Source organism: Macrotis lagotis, chromosome 2 (genome assembly GCF_037893015.1).
Source record: "Macrotis lagotis isolate mMagLag1 chromosome 2, bilby.v1.9.chrom.fasta, whole genome shotgun sequence".
Lineage (NCBI taxonomy): Eukaryota > Metazoa > Chordata > Mammalia > Peramelemorphia > Peramelidae > Macrotis > Macrotis lagotis.
In genome coordinates, this window is record NC_133659.1 from 317,830,867 (window position 1) to 317,849,837 (window position 18,971).

General features: G+C 35.4%; 1 protein-coding gene across 1 annotated transcript in view; it reads right to left on the reverse strand.

The window, feature by feature from the left end:
• The window catches only part of ANKS1B (ankyrin repeat and sterile alpha motif domain containing 1B), a 1,440,110-nt gene that overhangs the window by 982,866 nt on the left and 438,273 nt on the right, over window positions 1-18,971 (reverse strand). The window contains exon 10 of the mRNA XM_074226655.1: window positions 4,568-4,733. Within this exon, the coding sequence (XP_074082756.1) occupies window positions 4,568-4,733 (166 nt within the window). The remainder of the gene's footprint in view (window positions 1-4,567; window positions 4,734-18,971) is intronic.

Genomic DNA, 18,971 nt, shown 5'->3' on the forward strand with positions numbered 1-18,971 from the left:
TAGTCAATGAGATCCTATCTCTTTTCCCCTCTGAACCCTTTCAAAAGCACAATTTCCTAAATCTCCATTAAAAAAACCTCAAGTCAGGATTTTGGTTTTCTTATTCAAATTGCAAGAATTTATTAAGTACCCTCAGTGTGACTAGGCACTGTATTAAGTGCTTAAGGACAATGACAAAATATTCCTGCCTTCAAGGAGTTTACATTCTATGGGAAGAAAAAATATCCAAGATAAATATAAGCTGATGGACTTTTCTGGATTATCTCAGTGATCATCATTAATCATTAAGTATTAGTTTCTATTGGCATGCCCACAGATCTGAGTAACAGAATAGATATTGGTATATGGAACTGCTGGTAAGGACATTCTCTTCTCCAGCCTACCTTCTAGTCTTAGACAGTTGCTCAGAAAGGGGAAAGGACTTGCCTAGAGTTGAACAGGTAGTATGGATCAAAGATAGGAATCAAGTTCAGGTCTTCAGAATTCTAATTAAACTATTTAATTAATCAACTATGACCAAAAGAAAACAAAGTATTCTGGTGTTTGCAATCTCTTTAAAAAGAGAAAGATGTGTAAATTTGGGTCCCTTTGCAACTAAGGGTGGCCACAGGTTATTTTCAAGGATGCTGTTATCCTCATTGTACATAATAATGTCCTATTTCAAATTCTTTCACTAGAACCCTGGGATTTTTAGGGTGGTTTTTGGTGTGTGTCATGAACCCCATTTAATATTCTGGAGAAGTCTCTGGACCCCCTTTCAGCATACAGTTTAAAATACAAGGGATTACAAAGAAAATCAATTCTACTGATACAGTTGTAAAATGATATTTTAAAAGCAAATTGATAGAATTATGTACAAGTTCTTAGAGCTCCTAAGGAATTTCTATATCACAGATCTCTTATTTGGGCAGAAAGGGGATAAAATATTTTGAGACCATTGGTCATCTGAATTCATAAGGGACAGCGAGCTTCCTTGGAAGATCCTCCTTTCTTATCTTTGAAATTAGCTTTTTTTAAAGTTATGTCCTTTTGAAGCTGAAAACCATGCTTATTTAGAGCAAAAACAAAAGAGTTGAGAAGCTGTCTTCTTTTGGTAAGTCATTATAATCACTCTTACTACATCTAACAGTAATATTATCTCTTGTTTCCTTCTCTTTTTCTCTAATAAAGTTTTTAAAAAATTATTCTTTTTGTTGCCCTTAGATTTCTTTGCTAGCTCCAACTTTTTATCATAAATAGTGCCTGACACTATTTTTTACAAGTCAGACATTGAACTTCCATGGCTATATTTCTAGACCCATAAAATGAAAATAATGATATTTGAACTAACTAGCTCCTTCACTGAGCTGCCATGAAGAAATGGTTTTGAAAACTTTGAAGCTCACTGAAACCCAAACTATTAGTTATTTAGTCTAATTAACAAAGAGAGGAAAAAATTGCTTCTATTATAAATTTTCTGAATGGTCTCTGGAAGACCAATACACATACATACTACACTATCAATGTCTCAGTGCATTTTGTTCTAAATATAAACTAAAATCATTTTCATTTGGAACTGAACTTGCTAAGGAAATGCAAATAAAATACATTATTATAAAATTGTTGCCTTTCAAAATACATTTTGGGACTACAGTAAGAAAGCAGTTAATACGTAATAGTCCTATAGGAATGCTACAAAATCTTATAGTCTTGCTGAAATTTTTTAGACTAACAAAGTATTGGGTAGGGAAGAAAAATCTCTATCTCTCTCTATATATACATACATACATATATATGTGTTATTTATGAATGTATGCATATTTGTGTGGTTTGGTTATTCAGTTATTTATAGTCATGTCTGACCCTTCATAACCCCTTTTGGGATTTTCTTGGCAAAGATTCTGAAATGGTTTGCTATTTCTTCTTTAACTCATTTTGCACATGAGAAAATTGAGGCAAACAGGATTAAGTGATCTATCCAGGGTCATCCAGCTGGTCTCTAAAACTGGATTCATTATCATCATTCTAGTTACAACTAGCAACACAATCCTTTCCTTTCTTGGTTACTTCCCATTTTCTCTAATAAAGCTTAAAAATAATCACTCTTTTTTGTTATCCTTAGGTTTCTTGGCTAGCTTCAAATTTTTGTCATATTTAGTTCCTGATACTATATTTATGGTCAGTCATTTAACTTCTGTAACTTTATTTCTAGAGCTATAAAATAAAGAAAATGATATTTGAATTAGCTTTCTCCTTCACTGAGTTGCCTTGAAGAAAAGATTTTATAAACTTTGAAGTGCTATTGAACCCAAACTATTATAATATATGTAGATTAATTATCAATACAGAAAACAAAAGATTACTTCTATCATAAATTTTTTTGAATGGTCCCTGGAAGACCAGCACACACATAGATACTCCACCTGGCTTTATCCCTAACTACAGGTAGGACAAAACTAAAGTTAAATTACCATTTGTTAGGTCTATCACAGAGTGGATTTTTGCTCAGGTTCAGATTGATTACACAGATTCTCTGAGATTCTGGGATCATTTCCCATACTCCCAATGAACTTCAAAGTATCCCAAAACTTATCATTCTTTAAGATGACATCAATGATGAAACTCCTATCTCTTCTACTCTGTCTCTGTGCCTCTGCCTCTCTGACTGTATAGGCTAGATAAAGAAAACTGCTCCTAAACACTCCATCATTTAAGGAAGGTACTCAGGGAATTCTTGTCATCATTTCCCACCTGACTGACCCCCTGGATTTTATAATCTCCAGAAAGTCGTCATCCTACAAGATGAAATCAGCTCTAAAATTCACATCCTCTCTTACCTCAAGTTCAGGACTCCATCATGACCTTACCCTTGGTTTCTTTTTCTTCCCTTTCCAACTTCTTTTCAAATATTATCTTCTCCCATTAGATTATGAGCTTGACTGTCTTAATTCTTTCTTTGAAACTCCAGAATTTATTTTCTCTGACTGACTTTGAGACCTTGAGCAAACATCTTCACTTTTTAAAATCTCAATTTCCTCATACAACCTAATCTAATTCAATTTGGTACATCCATTATTGTCTACTATGTGTATAATTCTGTGCCAAGTATTACAGATACACAGACAGGTCTATAACTGTAGATCTAATATGATATGATTTTTCACTGTAAAAAAATCTTCATGATGAACAACTTTATTTAAACTCAGAGAAAGAATCCAAATAAGAGAATACTGGCAACCACAGAAGTTTGATAAGAGGTTACCGAATTATACCTTGATGTTTATTAATTTTTTTGTCTTTCTCAAAATTATACTATTATTTTCCTATGATATGAGTAATTAATAATCAGTTAATAGTTATTCATTTTAACGAATTTTATTTTGTTGTGTCCTATGAATGTGATGGAATATTACTGTTCCATAAGAATTGATTAAACATGATAAATACAGAAGCACTGCAAGATTCATGTGAACTATTACAAAATGATATAAGCAGAGCTAAGAATATATTCAAGGACCTCAACAATGTAAACAGTGACAACAATAACCACAAATCAAATGAAAATGAATGTTGCAAAATTGTACAGGACACACGCAGTCCCAAAGAGGAACCATGAAAAAAGCACATATCAAATGGGTATAGTACTAAAACCTCATATACCTAACCCTTCGAAATCTATAAAATTCATTCCTTACTATACCCTTGAAAGGTAGTCAATTATTGATCTCATTTTACAGATGAGCTAGTTGGAGGAAGTTCATTTTTTTTTTTTTTTAGTTTTTTGCAAGGCAATGGGGTTAAGTTGCTTGCCCAAGGCCACATGGCTAGGTAATTATTAAGTGTCTGAGGTCAGATTTGAACTCAGGTCCTCCTGACTCCAAGGACAGTGCTTTATCCACTGTGCCACCTAACTGCCCTGAAGTTCATTTTTTAAAATTTTTTTTTATTTTTAGGGGTTTTTTTTAAGGCAAATGGGGTTAAGTGGCTTGCCCAAGGCCACACAGGTAGGTAATTCTTAAGTGTCTGAGACCGGATTTGAACCCAGGTACTTCTGACTCCAGGGCCGGTGCTCTATCCACTACGCCACCTAGCTGCCCCTCTGGAAGTTCATTTTTAAGAGCCAAGACTCACACCTAAGTCTGCTGACTCCAAGGCTTTTTATTCTATCCAAGGCAGTATTATATAATATTTGAACTTTCGGACTAAATAAAGCCCAGAACCTTTCTTCTAAAATAAAGTTAGCAGTCAGTATAAATGAGTTTCTATAAACTGATTTCAACGTTGGCTGTCATTCTTTTACATTCATTGTGTTGCTGTTTGAGCTATTGTGGTACTTTCCTATTTGCACTGACCATATTGAGGAAGCTATCTCCAGTTGTCCTGATCTATCTCTTGCCACTGGATGGAGATGGCTCCAGAGGAGAGAGTGAGGCTGGTGACTTTGCACAGCCCTTCTTCACTTATATCCAACACCCTTGCAAACCATGACATCACCTTCCTGAGAACAAACAACAAACGATGCCCACACTGAAAGGGTTTAGTTCATCCTTCCATGTGGGTGGAGGCCAATTCCAAAACATCCCCTTACCTGTCCTTGAGGAAGGTGTCCTTGCTATTTCTAAGGAGCAAGGCTTCTTTGTGACTGCTGTGTCTGTGAGGTCACTGAGGCCATTTTCATTTTCTGCAGAAAATGGATCGAGGGAAGCAGATGGCATCATTTCCAGGGTATAATTTCTTTTCTTTGGATAGGACTCCTGAAACAGAAAAGAAACAGCTCCATGATGAAGATACCCAAAACTTTCTGGCATCCATAATATCTAAAGAGACAACCAGCTGGGTGGCTTCTTTTGAAATTCATGGGAAAATTATCAGAATGAAGAAGACAGTGTTGAGATTACCAATATCTGAGAAGAGTTTGAAAGATTACAAACCAGATTCTTATCATGTAATATACTCCAATAAGAAATGAAAGCTAAACTCAATATCAGAAAGGCTTGGATTTAAGTATGGAACCATTTAAGTATGGAACCATACTTAACTTTAAATATGTGTAAATACATAGATAGATAGACAGACAGACAGACAGACAGATATAAAACCAAAAGATAACTAAATCATTATTGAAATCATAAAAGTTATTTTTTTTAAATTCACAGACCCCAGACTAAGAACCTCTACTCTAAAGTATCAGTCGCAGGAAAGGTACATTAATCCTTCTTAAAATATTGCCTACATTTGAAAATATCAACCATTCTCTCTCCACCTAGGTACTTCTTTCACTTTGAACTTTCATTAAACTGGCTCCCCTCTTACCTAGCTAAACTCTTCTCATTTTTTTTTGGCTGCCTCATCTATATCATGTCTCTTGAGCTGTTGACATTTTCCAAAATCTGATTCCAGTCTCTTTTACTATCTACATTCTCTCTCCTACTAACTTTATCTGCTCCCTAGGGTTTAAGCATCAGGCCTATGCACATAACTCAAGTGAATTCATAAATATAGGTTAAGAAAGAAACAAACAAACAAGCAAAGAAACAAAGAAAGAAAGAGATATAATTACATATGAGGATATATATGTAGGAATCTTCATCAGATATTATATATACATATACACATATATGTAGAGATGCATGCATTCAGTTTCAGTCTCTTTCCTGAGCTCCAATACCACATCACCAATTACCTAATGGACTTTCCAAACTAGATGCCCCCTAGATAAGTCCAAAACTACACTCATTATCTTTTCTCCCAAAGTTCCCTCTCTTCTAATTTCCTTCTTGTATGAAAGGTACCATCATACTTGTGTTCCAAGATCCAAAACTTGATATTATTTTTAATTCTCTATTCTCCCTGAACACACATCATGTGTTTTTGCCATTTGATAATAGTTAGCATTGCAATAGTGATTATAGATAATCTGGTTCATCCTATCCATTTTATTTTTATTTTTTTTATTTTATTTGAGAGAATGGGGTTAAGTGACTTGCCCAAGGTCACACAGTTAGGTAGTTATTAAGTGTCTGAGGCAGGATTTGAACTCAGCTCCTCCTGACTCCAGAGCCAGTGCTCTATCCACTGCACCACCTAGCTGTCCCCATCCCATCTATTTTAAAGAGTAAGAAACTGAAGCCAAAAGAGATGAAGAAAATGGTCCATAAAGACACATGATAAGAAGTAGCAGAACCAAGTTTCAAACTCCTAATTCCAAAATGAACCATGTTACTACTCTATATGATGCAACAAAGTCACAATTAAACAGCCAAGTTAATTTTATTTTCACACACTTTACTATCAAGACAGAAATTCTAGAAGAAAGCATAATTGAACAGAGTTGTCCCTTCTCTCTTTATTATACCCCACCCAAAAATCATTTAGGGACTTCTTTTTTTTTTTAATAGGTTTTTGCAAGGCAATGGGGTTAAGTGGCTTGCCCAAGGCCACACAGCTAGGTAATTATTAAGTGTCTGAGACCAGATTTGAGCCCAGGTCCTCCTGACTCCTGGGCCGGTGCTCTATCCGCTGCGCCACTTAGCCGCCCCATTTAGGGACTTCTCTTAGTCTCAATATGGTTTCAACTATATCTTCTTTACTTTTTATCAATATGTTTTTATTATGAATCTGGCCTATGCCTTCTTGGCTGCAGAGATCTACCTCCCAAGGAGGAAGCTCCCTCTTCCACAACTACTTGTATTAAAGAGCTGCCTGGGTAACTTGGCCAATGTCACAAAGCCTGAATATTTCAGAGATGGGACCAAAATCGATCTTTTTGACTCTGAGGTTAGCTTTCCACCCATTAAGTTATATTGCCTCTAATATTTTATGATGAAAATTTATTCAAAGAATAATTGTCTTTGGGTAACCCAAGATCATCAATCATTAAATGTTCATTTATTTCCACTGGAATATACTGGATGAGACAGGAAAGTAGAGCTATTTTTCTGAGAACTATTTCCAATAACAGGGATTGACAAAATAGAAAACACCCTAAGGAAAACCATTAGAATAGAGAGGGGAATTCTATTCATGACAGATGAGAAATGGTTGTAGAAACTTTTATTTAAACTAAAGAAGAGAAGACTTTGAGAAACCTGATGGTTACTTTCAAATATTTGAATAATTGTCATTAGAAAGAAGAATCTAATGTATTCTGCTTGCCTCCAGGGTCCAAGCCATATGTTTGAAGGATTTTAGCTAAATTTTAATCAACAGTTTCTAACAATCAGAACTGGGTTACCTGTCTCATGATGTAGTGAAATCATCAATTTCTAGGAAGACATGGACTGAACACAAATGAAGATCATGAAAGACTAATGTGAAAAAGATTCTTGAAATGAAAGAGAAAGTGTAGAAAATGATCTCAAGGTCTCATCCAACTTAAAAAAATCCAATTATTCTATCATTTAAAAAAAAGATTTCATGAAAGCAATCCATAGACATGAAAAATTGCTCTAAATCATTACTTATTAGAGAAATGCCAATTAAAGCATCTCTGAGGAACCACCTCACACCTTTCAGACTGGCCAATATAACCAGAAAGAACATGATCATTGTTGGAAGGGATGTGGAAAATCTGGGACACTAATACATTGTGGTAGAGCTGTGAACTTGTCCAACCTTTCTGGAGAACAATTTGTAATTATGCCCAAAGGGCAACAAAAATGTGCATAACCTTTGATCCAGCAATACCATTACTGAGTCTATACCCTGGAGAGATGATGAAAAAGGGTAAAAGCATCACTTGTACAAAAATATTCATAGCAGCCCTGTTTGTAGTGGCAAAGAATTGGAAATTAAGTGAATGTCCTTCAATTGGAGAATGGCTTAGCAAACTGTGGTATGTGTATGTCATGGAACACTATTGTTCTATTAGAAACCAGGAGGGATGGGAGTTCAGGGAAGCCTGGAAGGATTTACATGATCCAATGCTGAACGAGACGAGCAGAACCAGAAAGATATTGTACACCCTAAGAGCAACATGGGGGTGATGATCAACCTTGATGGACTTGCTCATTCCATCAGTGCAACAACCAGGGACAATTTTGGGCTATCTGCAATGGTGAATACCATTTGTATCAAGAGAAAGAATTGTGGAGTTTGAACAAAGACCAAAGACCTTCAAATCAGAAAAAAAAAATGTTATCTTATTATGTAATCTTTCTATCTCATACTTTATTTTTCTTCCTTAAGGATCTGATTTCTCTCTCATCACATTCAACTGAGATCAATGTATACCATGGAAACAATGTAAAGACTAATAGAATGCCTTCTGTGGGGGTGGGGGGAGGGAAGCAAGAATGGGGGGAAAAATTATAAAACTCAAAATAAATAAAATCTTTCTAAAATTTTTAAAAAGATTTCAAATTTCTCAGTTTTCAGAAAATCAAATAAGAGTACCCACTGTCATGATCAAAATGTTTTAAAATCTTGTTTCTATTGTAAATCATAGAATCATCTTTTTTGAGAGGTGAGAGAGAACTGCAGTCACTATCAAGTCAAATTCATAGAGAAAAGGAACCCCAATATAGCATATTCAGCAAGTGACTCTTCAATATTTTCTCAAAGACCTTGAAGAAGAGAGAAATCATCACCTCTCAAAGCTTCTCATTTGGCTTTTGGTCTAAATTGGTCTCTTTGCCACTTTTAAATATTGTTCCTATCTCTATCTTCCAGGACTAAGCAGAATAAATCTGAACCCTCTTTCAACACAAAAGTCCTTTCAAATTTTTTTTTAACATTTTGTTTGTTTTTCAATTATATACAATAGTAATTTGTACCTATCATTTTTTTCAAGGCTCTGAATTCTACAGTTTTCCCCCCTCCTCCCTTCCCTCCCCCCAGCGGGCTATTTGACAATCTCTGCATTGTTTCCATGCCACACATTGATGTAAGTTGAATGTTGTAAGAGTAAACATAAGAATAAACATAACTCCCCCCCTCCAAGAAGATGAGAAACCTCAAGAATAGAGAGAGAGAGAGAAAATAATTGTACTTCAGTCTGTGTTCAGATTTCAGTGGTTCTGTTTCTGGGCTGAGTTGCTTTCTTTATCACAAGTCTACCAGAGAAGTTGCTTCAATATCAGATTCTTTAAAATACCTACCATGGCTTTTCGCTGCAGGCTTCTATGGACCAAATAAACCCAGTTTCTTCAAAAAAATCTTTAAATATCATAGACTCAAGGCTCCTCACTTTTTGGTTGCCTTCTCTTGCAATCTACAAATTATCTATAGATTATCAATACAATTCTTAAATTGCAGCATGCCATTTTGAGCATAGTATTCCAAATTAAGTATGTCTAGAACAAAGAACAGTAAGGTCACCATCTCCCATTTCCTAAAATCTATATATCCCTTTTGACTGTAACCCAAGGATGCATTAGTTTCTCCACATGACATTTGTGACTTATTCTGAAACTGAAGTCCACTAAAACCCCCAGATTGTTTTCGGAACTGTTACCTAGTCATGCTCATGATTTATGAAGTTAATTTTTGTACCCAATTCTTTATTGAAACATCATGTTATAGTCATACCAATATTCTGGCCTTTCTGTCAAATAATCCTTCCAGATATTGTTGCAAAAAGAGGAGTCTGAGAGTCCAAGAGGTGACTATCAAGACTAACATCTTTAAAGCATCATTCTAACAATTTGTTTGTTTCCAGGAATGTTTTCCTATAACAGAAAGCTGAATATTTAAAATGTCTTCTAAGTCACAGTAATGATCAAAAAGGAAAGCCATTTTAAAGATAACTTTTGGAATATTAGGGGGGAAAAATAATTTAGTTTTTTTCCAGAAGCTTCTGGAAAGCCTTGAGCTAATTAAGAAATATTTACCACATTAACTCACTTTGGAAAAGCAAAGCATCTCAGTGTAAGAGGTTAGTATTAATGTGGTTTAATTACCGCCTAGAGAAATGACAAGTTCACAGCAATGAACATGTATAAATAGATCTAATAAAGGAGGCTTGGGTTCAAGCACTGTTAATTAGAACATAATGCTTTTCTGACAGCATGGAAAAGTCTTTATTTTTCTAGTCTCCTTCTTGCTTTCTTTGAGCAAAGAGAGTGGATGAAAAGGTACAGCTGAGGAAAAAGTTAGGTGAGAAAAAGGAAGGTAAAAACGAGTTAAATTTTCACTGTAATGCAAATCATTGCATCTCTTTGAGACTCAGTTCCTTCTTCTGTGTAAGGAAGTGGTTGACCTGATTGACCTTGAAGGTCCCTTTCAACTAAATCTATGATATCTTCAAGATATCTTCAATCTCGATACCTTCAAGAGTAGATATACATCAAAATGCTTTATTATAAATTTACTGTAAAATTTAATCAACAAGAGAGGAGAAAGCAGAATGTCTTCTTTCAGAGGCAGATCCCTGCCATCTCTCACATTTGTATTTTCATCTTAAGTGCACAAATAATTTTATAATTCATTATTTAAAAATACTGCTTAATAAATGTTACACACACAGAAGGTCTTTAATTAAAGAGCAGCGACAAGTAGTTGGGAATGCAATGATGGAAATTCATTGAGAGATATGAACTGAACTTGATGATTAACCAAGTCCTCTACCCGAAATTCTAAAATTCTGTGATTCTATAATCAGAAGATAGAAAGATAATAGAATCTCATAGTTGGAAGGAACCTCAGGGGGCCATCTTACCCTATCTCTACCTTAGTAAAAAACAATTCTCTAACAAGGTAACTGAAAAGTAGCTTTGAAAGCTGAGGTTAAAGACCACTAGATGAAGGAGAATCCCCTATCTGCAAAAGGACCTTTTATCACTTTATAAGAGATCTGATTTTTAGGAAGTGTTTCCTTTTAGCAATCCCCAGCTCATTAACAAGCCATGGGATTTATTTCTCTGGATCTCAATTCTTAGCAGAAAATAGAGGCAGTTGGCCAGTAGGAATTAAAGACTCTTAGAGCTCCAACAAAGTACAAATTGTCTTACATGTGACAGTTCTTCAAATACTTGAAGTCATTTATGTTCCCCTGAAATGTTCTCTTATCAAGGATAAAAATACACCATTTTTCCAATCTACTGTCAGATGGTACAATATGGAGTCCATTCACCATCTTGCCTACCCTTCCCTGGATGCTTTCCTGTTTATCATGGTCCTTTCCAAAAATGGTAGCCAAAACTGATTATAATTCTCCAAATGTGATCTGACCAAAACAACATACAGAAAGACTATCCATGCCTCATTTTTGAAAACTGCTTCTCTGCCAACACAGCCTAAGATGACATTAGATTTACAGGCTGTCATTAAACAATATGACAGAAAAGAAATGAACTTTAAATAATGAGTGGGATTTAAACAGTAAGAGAAGAGAAAGAAGGGCAATCCAAGCTGGAGTTAAAGGGGACACGATAAGAGGGGAGAAGAGAAGCAAAGGCAGAGAATGAAACACAATGGACAGGGTCAATATGTACAACAATCTGGCCATAGCAGAGAGTTTTTGTTGTTGAATAGACAGAAGGTTAAATGAATTAATTGGGATTAGGCGGTAAAGATGTGTCCATATGAAATCAAAGAATTCTGAACTGTAGGAATTATAATATGTGTAGAACGAAAAGAGGTCGAGTCTCCTGCAGAAAGCTTAGTAATGCTAAGAATTAAACCCATCAATCAGTCAATAAATAAATATTAAGTGCCTACTATGTGAAGAGGCACTACATTAACAAAGCAGCTATATAGAAGATAAATAGGAAATAAGGAAAAGGAAGGCAATGGAGTGAAGAGGAGTTAGGGAAGGTTTCCTTTACAAAATGAGATTCCAGTGGGTTCTTAAAGGAAACTAAGGAGGTCAGTAGTCTGAGAGACAGAAGGAGAGCATTACAGCCATGCAGGACAACCCAGCAAAATGTCTGGAGCTGAGAGATGGGAGTCTTGTATGTGGAACAATTGAGGAGGCCAGTGTCACTGGATGGAAGAACACATGTCTGGAATAAGGTGAAAGAGTAAGAAGATCAGAAAGGTAGGAGACAGCTAGGTTGTGAAGAATTAAATAATGAACAGAGCACTATGTATTTGTTCTTAGGGGTAATAGGGAGACACTGGAGTCTACTGAGTAGGGGTTGACATAGCTGAATCACTTTCTTATAGTGGTTGCATGAAGAATGGAATGGAGTAAAGAGAAATTTGAGACAGGCTGACCCAATAACAGGTTATTCTTTTTTTTTTTTAGGGTTTTTTTTTTTGGCAAGGCAATGAGGTTAAGTGGCTTGCCCAAGGCCACTCGGCTAGGTAATTATTAAGTGTCTGAATCCGGATTTGAACTCAGATACTCCTGACTCCAGGGCCAGTGCTCTATCCACTGCGCCACCTAGCTGCCCCGACAACAGGTTATTCTAATAGACCAGTCTGGAGGTGATGAAGGTTTGTCCTAAACTGATGGTATGGTCAGTGAAGAAAAGAGGGAATATTCAAAAGATGTTGCAAAGGTCAACAGATTGGGTGATTGAGAGATAGGAAAGACTACAGGATCAGTCCTGAGTTAAGAATATGGGAGAGGAGTAAGGTATTGCCTTCTACAGGTCCAAAGAGGGTAGGAGGGAAGAAAGAATTGGTGGGGGGGGTCTACTTATTCCAGAGTCTACTAATAAACAGAAAATGCTACATTTTAAGGCCATGATTTAAAGAAATCATCACAAATACATGATAATTAAGTTGCATTTAGTCATCCTTGTAGGAGAGGATTATTTTTCTCTGATATATGAATCCTCAATCTTTAAAACAGTTCTTGCCACATGATAAGCACTTATTAAAAGTGTTGTTGACTGGGGCAGCTAGGTGGCACAGTGGCTAGAGCACCAGCTCTGGGGTCAGGAGGACCTGAGTTCAAATGCGGCCTCAGACACTTAATAATTAGCTAGCTGGCGACTTTAGGCAAGTCACTTAACCCATTACCTTTAAAAAAAGATTTTTGACTGACTACAACTAGCCCTTCATATTGAAGATGACCATACCAACCAACCAAATAATTGGAAGTATAACTGTGCATGAATTGCACAATTATGATTATTATAGTGAGGGGTATGCTGTCACATGAGTTCATTAACAGAATGAAATCATGAAAACTTTGAAATGAAAAAGTCCAAGGGGTCATTGAGTTTAAGCAAAAGCATGTAAAAATGTCTTCTACAAAAAACACAAGAGGTCATCTTCCAAACTCCTGAAATACTTCCAGCAATAAGAAAACAATGTACCCAACCCATTTAGGGACACCTCACATTTTTGGGAGGGTCTTCCTTCTTTTTTTTTTAGGTTTTTGACAAGGAAAATGGGGTTAAGTGGCTTGCCCAAGGCCACACAGCTAGGTAATTATTAAGTGTCTGAGACCAGATTTGAACCCAGGTACACCTGACTCCAAGGCTGGTGCTTTATCCACTACGCCACCTAGCCACCCCAAAAGCTTAGCCTCATTATTCTTTATTTAGGTGTTTTTTTGCAAGGCAAATTGGGCTAAGTGGCTTGTCCAAGGCCACACAGCTAGGTCATTATTAATTGCCTGAGACCAGATTTGAACCCAGGTACTCCTGACTCCAGGGCCGGTGCTTTATCCACTGCAGCACCTAGCTGCCCAGGGTCTTCCTTCTTTAAAGACAAAGTTGGGGAACTTCCAGTAAAGATGGTGGAGAGGAGACAGGTGAACTCACCACCAATGAGGAGGAAATTAAAGTGATAATTCAGAATTATTTTGCCCAACTCTATGCCAATAAATTTGACAATCTAAGTGAAATGGATGAATGTTTACAAAAATATAAGTTGCCCAGATTAAATGAAGAGGAAATTAAAAACCTAAATAACCCTATCTCAGAAAAATAAATTCAACAAGACATTATTGAACTCCCCAAGAAAAAAATCTCCAGGGACAAATAGATTCATAAGTGAATTCTATCAAACATTTAAGGAACAATTAGTTCCAATTCTATATAAACTCTTTGGAAAAATAGGTGAAGACAGAACTCTGCCTAACTCTATGACACCAATATGGTGCTGATACCTAAACCAGGAAGAGTTAAAACAGAGAAAGAAAATTATAGACCTATGTCCCTGATGAATATAGATGCAAAAATCCTAAATAAAATCTTAGCAAAATGATTACAATAAGTTATCACAAGGATAATACATTATTTATCCCAGGAATGCAGGGTTTGTTCAATATTAGGAAAACTGTTAGTATACTCAATTTTATCAACAACAAACCTATCAGAAATCATATGATTATATCAATAGATGCTGAAAAAGCTTTTTACAAAATATAGCACCCATTCCTACTAAAAACACTAGAGAGTGTAGGAATAAATGGATTGTTCCTCAGAATAATAAACTTTATCTATCTGAAACCATCAACAAGTATTATATGCAACAGGGATAAGCTAGAGGCCTTCTCAATAAGATCAGAGGTGAAACAAGGATCCCCATTATCACCAATACTATTCAATATTGTATTAGAAATATTAGCTTCCTCAATAAGAGAAGAAAAAGAAATTGGAGGAATTAGAATTGGGAAGGAAAAGACAAAAAACTCACTCTTTGCGGATGACATGATGGTAAAGAATCCCCAAAAAATCATCTTAAAAACTACTAGAAATAATTAGGAACTTTAGCAAAGTTGCAGGATATAAAATAAACTCTCATAAATCCTCAACATTTCTATATATGACTAGCAAGATAGAGCTAGAAAGAGAAATCCCATTCAAAGTAACTTCAGACAATATAAAATACCTGGGAATCTACATGCCAAGGCAGACCCAAAAACTTTTTTTTAAACAATTACAAAACACTTATCACGCAAATAAAATCAGATTTAAATAACTGGGCAAATATCAATTGCTCATGGATAGGTCGAGTTAATATAATAAAAATAACAATTCTACCAAAACTAAACTACTTGGTTAGTGCCCTCCCATCAAAATTTCAAAAAATTACTTTAATGAGTTAGAAAAAGTTGTAAGTAAATTTATATGGAAATTCAAAAATTTCCAGGGATTCAATGAAAAAAAAGTGCAAAAGAAGGGGGCTTAGCATTACCAGATCTAAAATTCTTTTATAAACCATCAGTCATCAAAACTATCTAGTATTGGCTAAGAAATAGAGTGGTGGACCAGTGGAATAGACTAGGTGCAATAGCAGGAAATGATTACAGAAAAGTGCTCTTTGATAAACCCAAAGAGTCCAGCTATTGGGATAAAAACTCTCTCTTAGATAAAAACTTCTGGGAAAATTGGAAGTTAGTATGGAAGAAACTTAGATTAGACCAACACCTCACACCCTTTACCAAGATAAGATCCAAATGGTTACAGGCTTTAGACAAAAAAACAGTACTATAAGCAAACTAGAAGATCAAGGAGTAGTTTACCTGTCAGATCTATGCAAAGGGGAGCAGTTTATGACTAAGGAAAGGTGGAGAACATCACTAAAAACAAAATAGATGATTTTGATTACATTAAATCAAAAAGCTTTTGCACAGATAAAACCACTGTAACCAAGATCAAAAGAAATGTAGTAAATTGGTAAACAATTTTTTACAACTAGTATTTCTGACAAAGGACTCATTTCTAAAATATATAGAGAAATGAGTCAAATTTTCAAAAACACAAGCCATTTGCCTATTGACAAATGGTCAAAGGATATGCAAAGGCAATTTACAGATGAGGAAATCAAAGTGATCCATAGTCACAGGAAAAATTGCTCAAAATAATTACTTATTAGAGAAATGCAAATTAAAGCATCTCTGAGATACCACCTCACACCTCTCAGACTGCCCAATATGACCAAAAATGACAATGATCAATGTTGGAAGGGATGTGGGAAATCTGGGACACTAATACATTGTTGGTGGAGCTGTGAATTCATCCAACCTTTCTGGAGAGCAATTTGGAATTATGCCCAAAGGGCAACAAAAATGTGCATACCCTTTGATCCAGCAATACCACTACTGGGTATATAGCCTGGAGAGATGATGAAAAATGGTAAAAACATCACTTGTAACAAAAGTATTCATAGCAGCCCTGTTTGTGGTGGCAAAGAATTGAAAATTAAGTGAATGTCCTTCAACTGAAGAATGGCCTGGCAAATTGTGGTATATGTATGTGATGGAACACTATTGTTCTATTAGAAACCAAGAGGATGGGAATTCAGGGGAGCCTGGAGGGATTTGCATGAACTGGTGCTGAACGAGATGAGCAGAATCAGAAAAACACTGTACACCCTAACCGCAACATGGGGGTGATGAACAACCTTGATGGACTTGCTCATTCCATCAGTGCAACAACCAGGGACAGTTTGGGGCTATCTGCGATGGAGAATACTATCTGTATCCAGAGAAAGAATTATGGAGTTTGAACAAAGATCAAAGACTATTACCTTCAATTTAGAAAAAAAAAACTGTTATCTTATTATGTAATTTTGCTATCTCTTATGCTTTATTTTTCTTCCTTGAGGATATGACTTCTTTCTCATCACATTCAACTGAGATCAACGTATACCATGGAAACAATGTAAAGACTAACAGAATGCCTTCTGTGGGGTTGGGGGTGAGGGGAGCAAAGCAAGAATGGGGAGAAAACTGTAAAACTCAACATAAGTAAAATCTTTCTAAAAAAGTTTTTAAAAAAAGACAAGGGTGGGGAATGTCAGGTCCACTGACTATATAAGACCCAAGAAATCATTTGGTCTAGTGCTGCCAAGGCATCCACAGATAGGACTTGAAATTCAATAAATCTCAAAGTTTTAAAATCTTTGACCAAATATAGCATGCTAATTTTTAATTTGATAATTTTGCATGACCTGTGAATGATGTTATAAATAAAGAAATGACCCCTGGCAGTAAAAGATTCCATATCCCTGCTTTATGCTGACATCTGCTCCCTGAAATGACTGCTCATGGCTTATAATTCTGCTTTCTAGAAGCAAGCCAAGGAAGTTTAATCTCTCCTCTGTCCCTCAAATGCTGATCTCCTAGTCTTATCTTCTTCAGACTAAATAAACCAAGTTCCTTTTCCCCCTTTTTTTTCTCTTGTTGGACTTATTTTCTTTGTTTTCCTGGGCTGCCAATTGTAAAATAACATATTATAGATAGGAAGCAATTTATCACTACAACTATATTCAAAATCTTTCTAAAATGACCAACATCTGCCAACATCTATAATTTGCGAATATATCCTTTGAGAATGCAGGATCATCTCAATAATGGGATGAGGCATCAGAGCTAGACTGGAAACCACTATATAACAGGAGAACATTTGAGGTAATGACTTCAAGAAGTCATTGAATTTGGATGAGGAAAAAAAAATCTTCCATCTCTGTTTTCACTAACCTCTATTTGAAATTTAACAGCACCCTTGATTATGAATATAATCAATAAAAATATTCTGAGAAGGGGCCCATAACTTTCAACAGATGCCAAATTGGTTATTAACTCAGAAAATTTAAGAATGTCCAGCCAAAATATCTTCAAAGTTCCTAATTCTAAACTCCATTATTGTTTTCCAATCTCCTTATTAGCATTAATGGTACTACTAGCTGCCCCCTGCTCAAGCTATCAATTTCCCCATTACTTTTACCTCTCCCCCACCAAAACATTACCTTTGTTAGCCTCCATACTTGATTTATTTTCAAGTCCTATAAATTGCAGCTTCGTAATGGCCCTTGGGGCATAAATTCTTTTTTCCTATTTCCAGATTTTAATATTCCTCACATTAGCTACAACAAAAGTTTCCAAGTTCATTTTTCCCATCTTTACCAAACAGTTCATCCTATACAAAACCATTAGAATAGCCTCCTCAAAGATGATTTTCCATATCATTCTTGCCCTGAAAAAAATCCACAATGGCTATCTATTACCTTATGCATCAGAATGAAATTCTTTGGATTAACTTTAGGCACCCCAATTTTACCAAGTCTATTTCTCCTGATTCCTCTATGTAAGCCCTTTGCTGCAGATAAATGTACTCATTCATTGTTCCTGGCATCCAACTTAATTATTTCTTCTTTGGCACACATGGTCCCATCTCTTTTCCATCAATATAAGTCCCTCTCTTTCTTCAAAAGACAGGAGCACATTCTTGATATAACACAGAACTGAAAAAAAGAAGTAAGAGTCCATTGATTGGGGCTCAGCTAAATAAATTACATGCTATGTGGAAAAGAAGACCAATGAATTTAAAATTAGTTATATCTTGGGCTCATATCCTAACTCTGATGTATAATCAGAGAAACCCTGGGAAAATCACATAACCTTTCTGGGTCTCAGTTACCTTGTCTAAAAAATTAAGAGGTTGCATTAAAAACAGTATTTAATGTCCCTTCAACATTAGATTAGAGATTAAAGAATGGTATATGCTTCCTTATTTAGTAAAAAATAGTGGCCTAAAATTTCTTACTTAGGAAGTATATTGGAAAATGAGGATGGATTGGAAAATGAGTATGATCAATCAAATGATAAAAGTAATGGCTTACATATCTATAGACCAATTCCCACAATAGTAGAGAGTTCAGTGGTTAGGACACTAGACTTGGAGACAAAAATGCTTGAGTTAAAATCCAAAGTTGTGAGATCCTGGTCAAGTAATTTAGCATCTCTGTTTTCCCTATCTATAAAATGAGGAAGTTAGAATTGATATTTCCAAAGGTTTCTTTCAGATGTAGATTTGTGCTTCTATGATCTCATTCATTTATTTTCTTTAAAATGATTGGCATATTTTTGTTTTTAATCAATAAATATTCCTAATATGTATCCAAATAAACAACTTTATCAAAAACATTACTAGAAAACCACTTAATGAACATAAACAGAAAATTATTCTTATTTTTAAAAAAAATTTAGATCATATATTGTTAATGTTAACCATTATAATTGATCAGATTTTTCTGGGCTCTCCATGTTGACTTTATTCACTATTGTAACCATGCATATATTTTCAAATCTGCTTTCTTCACCTAAGGAGCACAGAATTATACATACCTGGAAGAACTACTTGAGACCA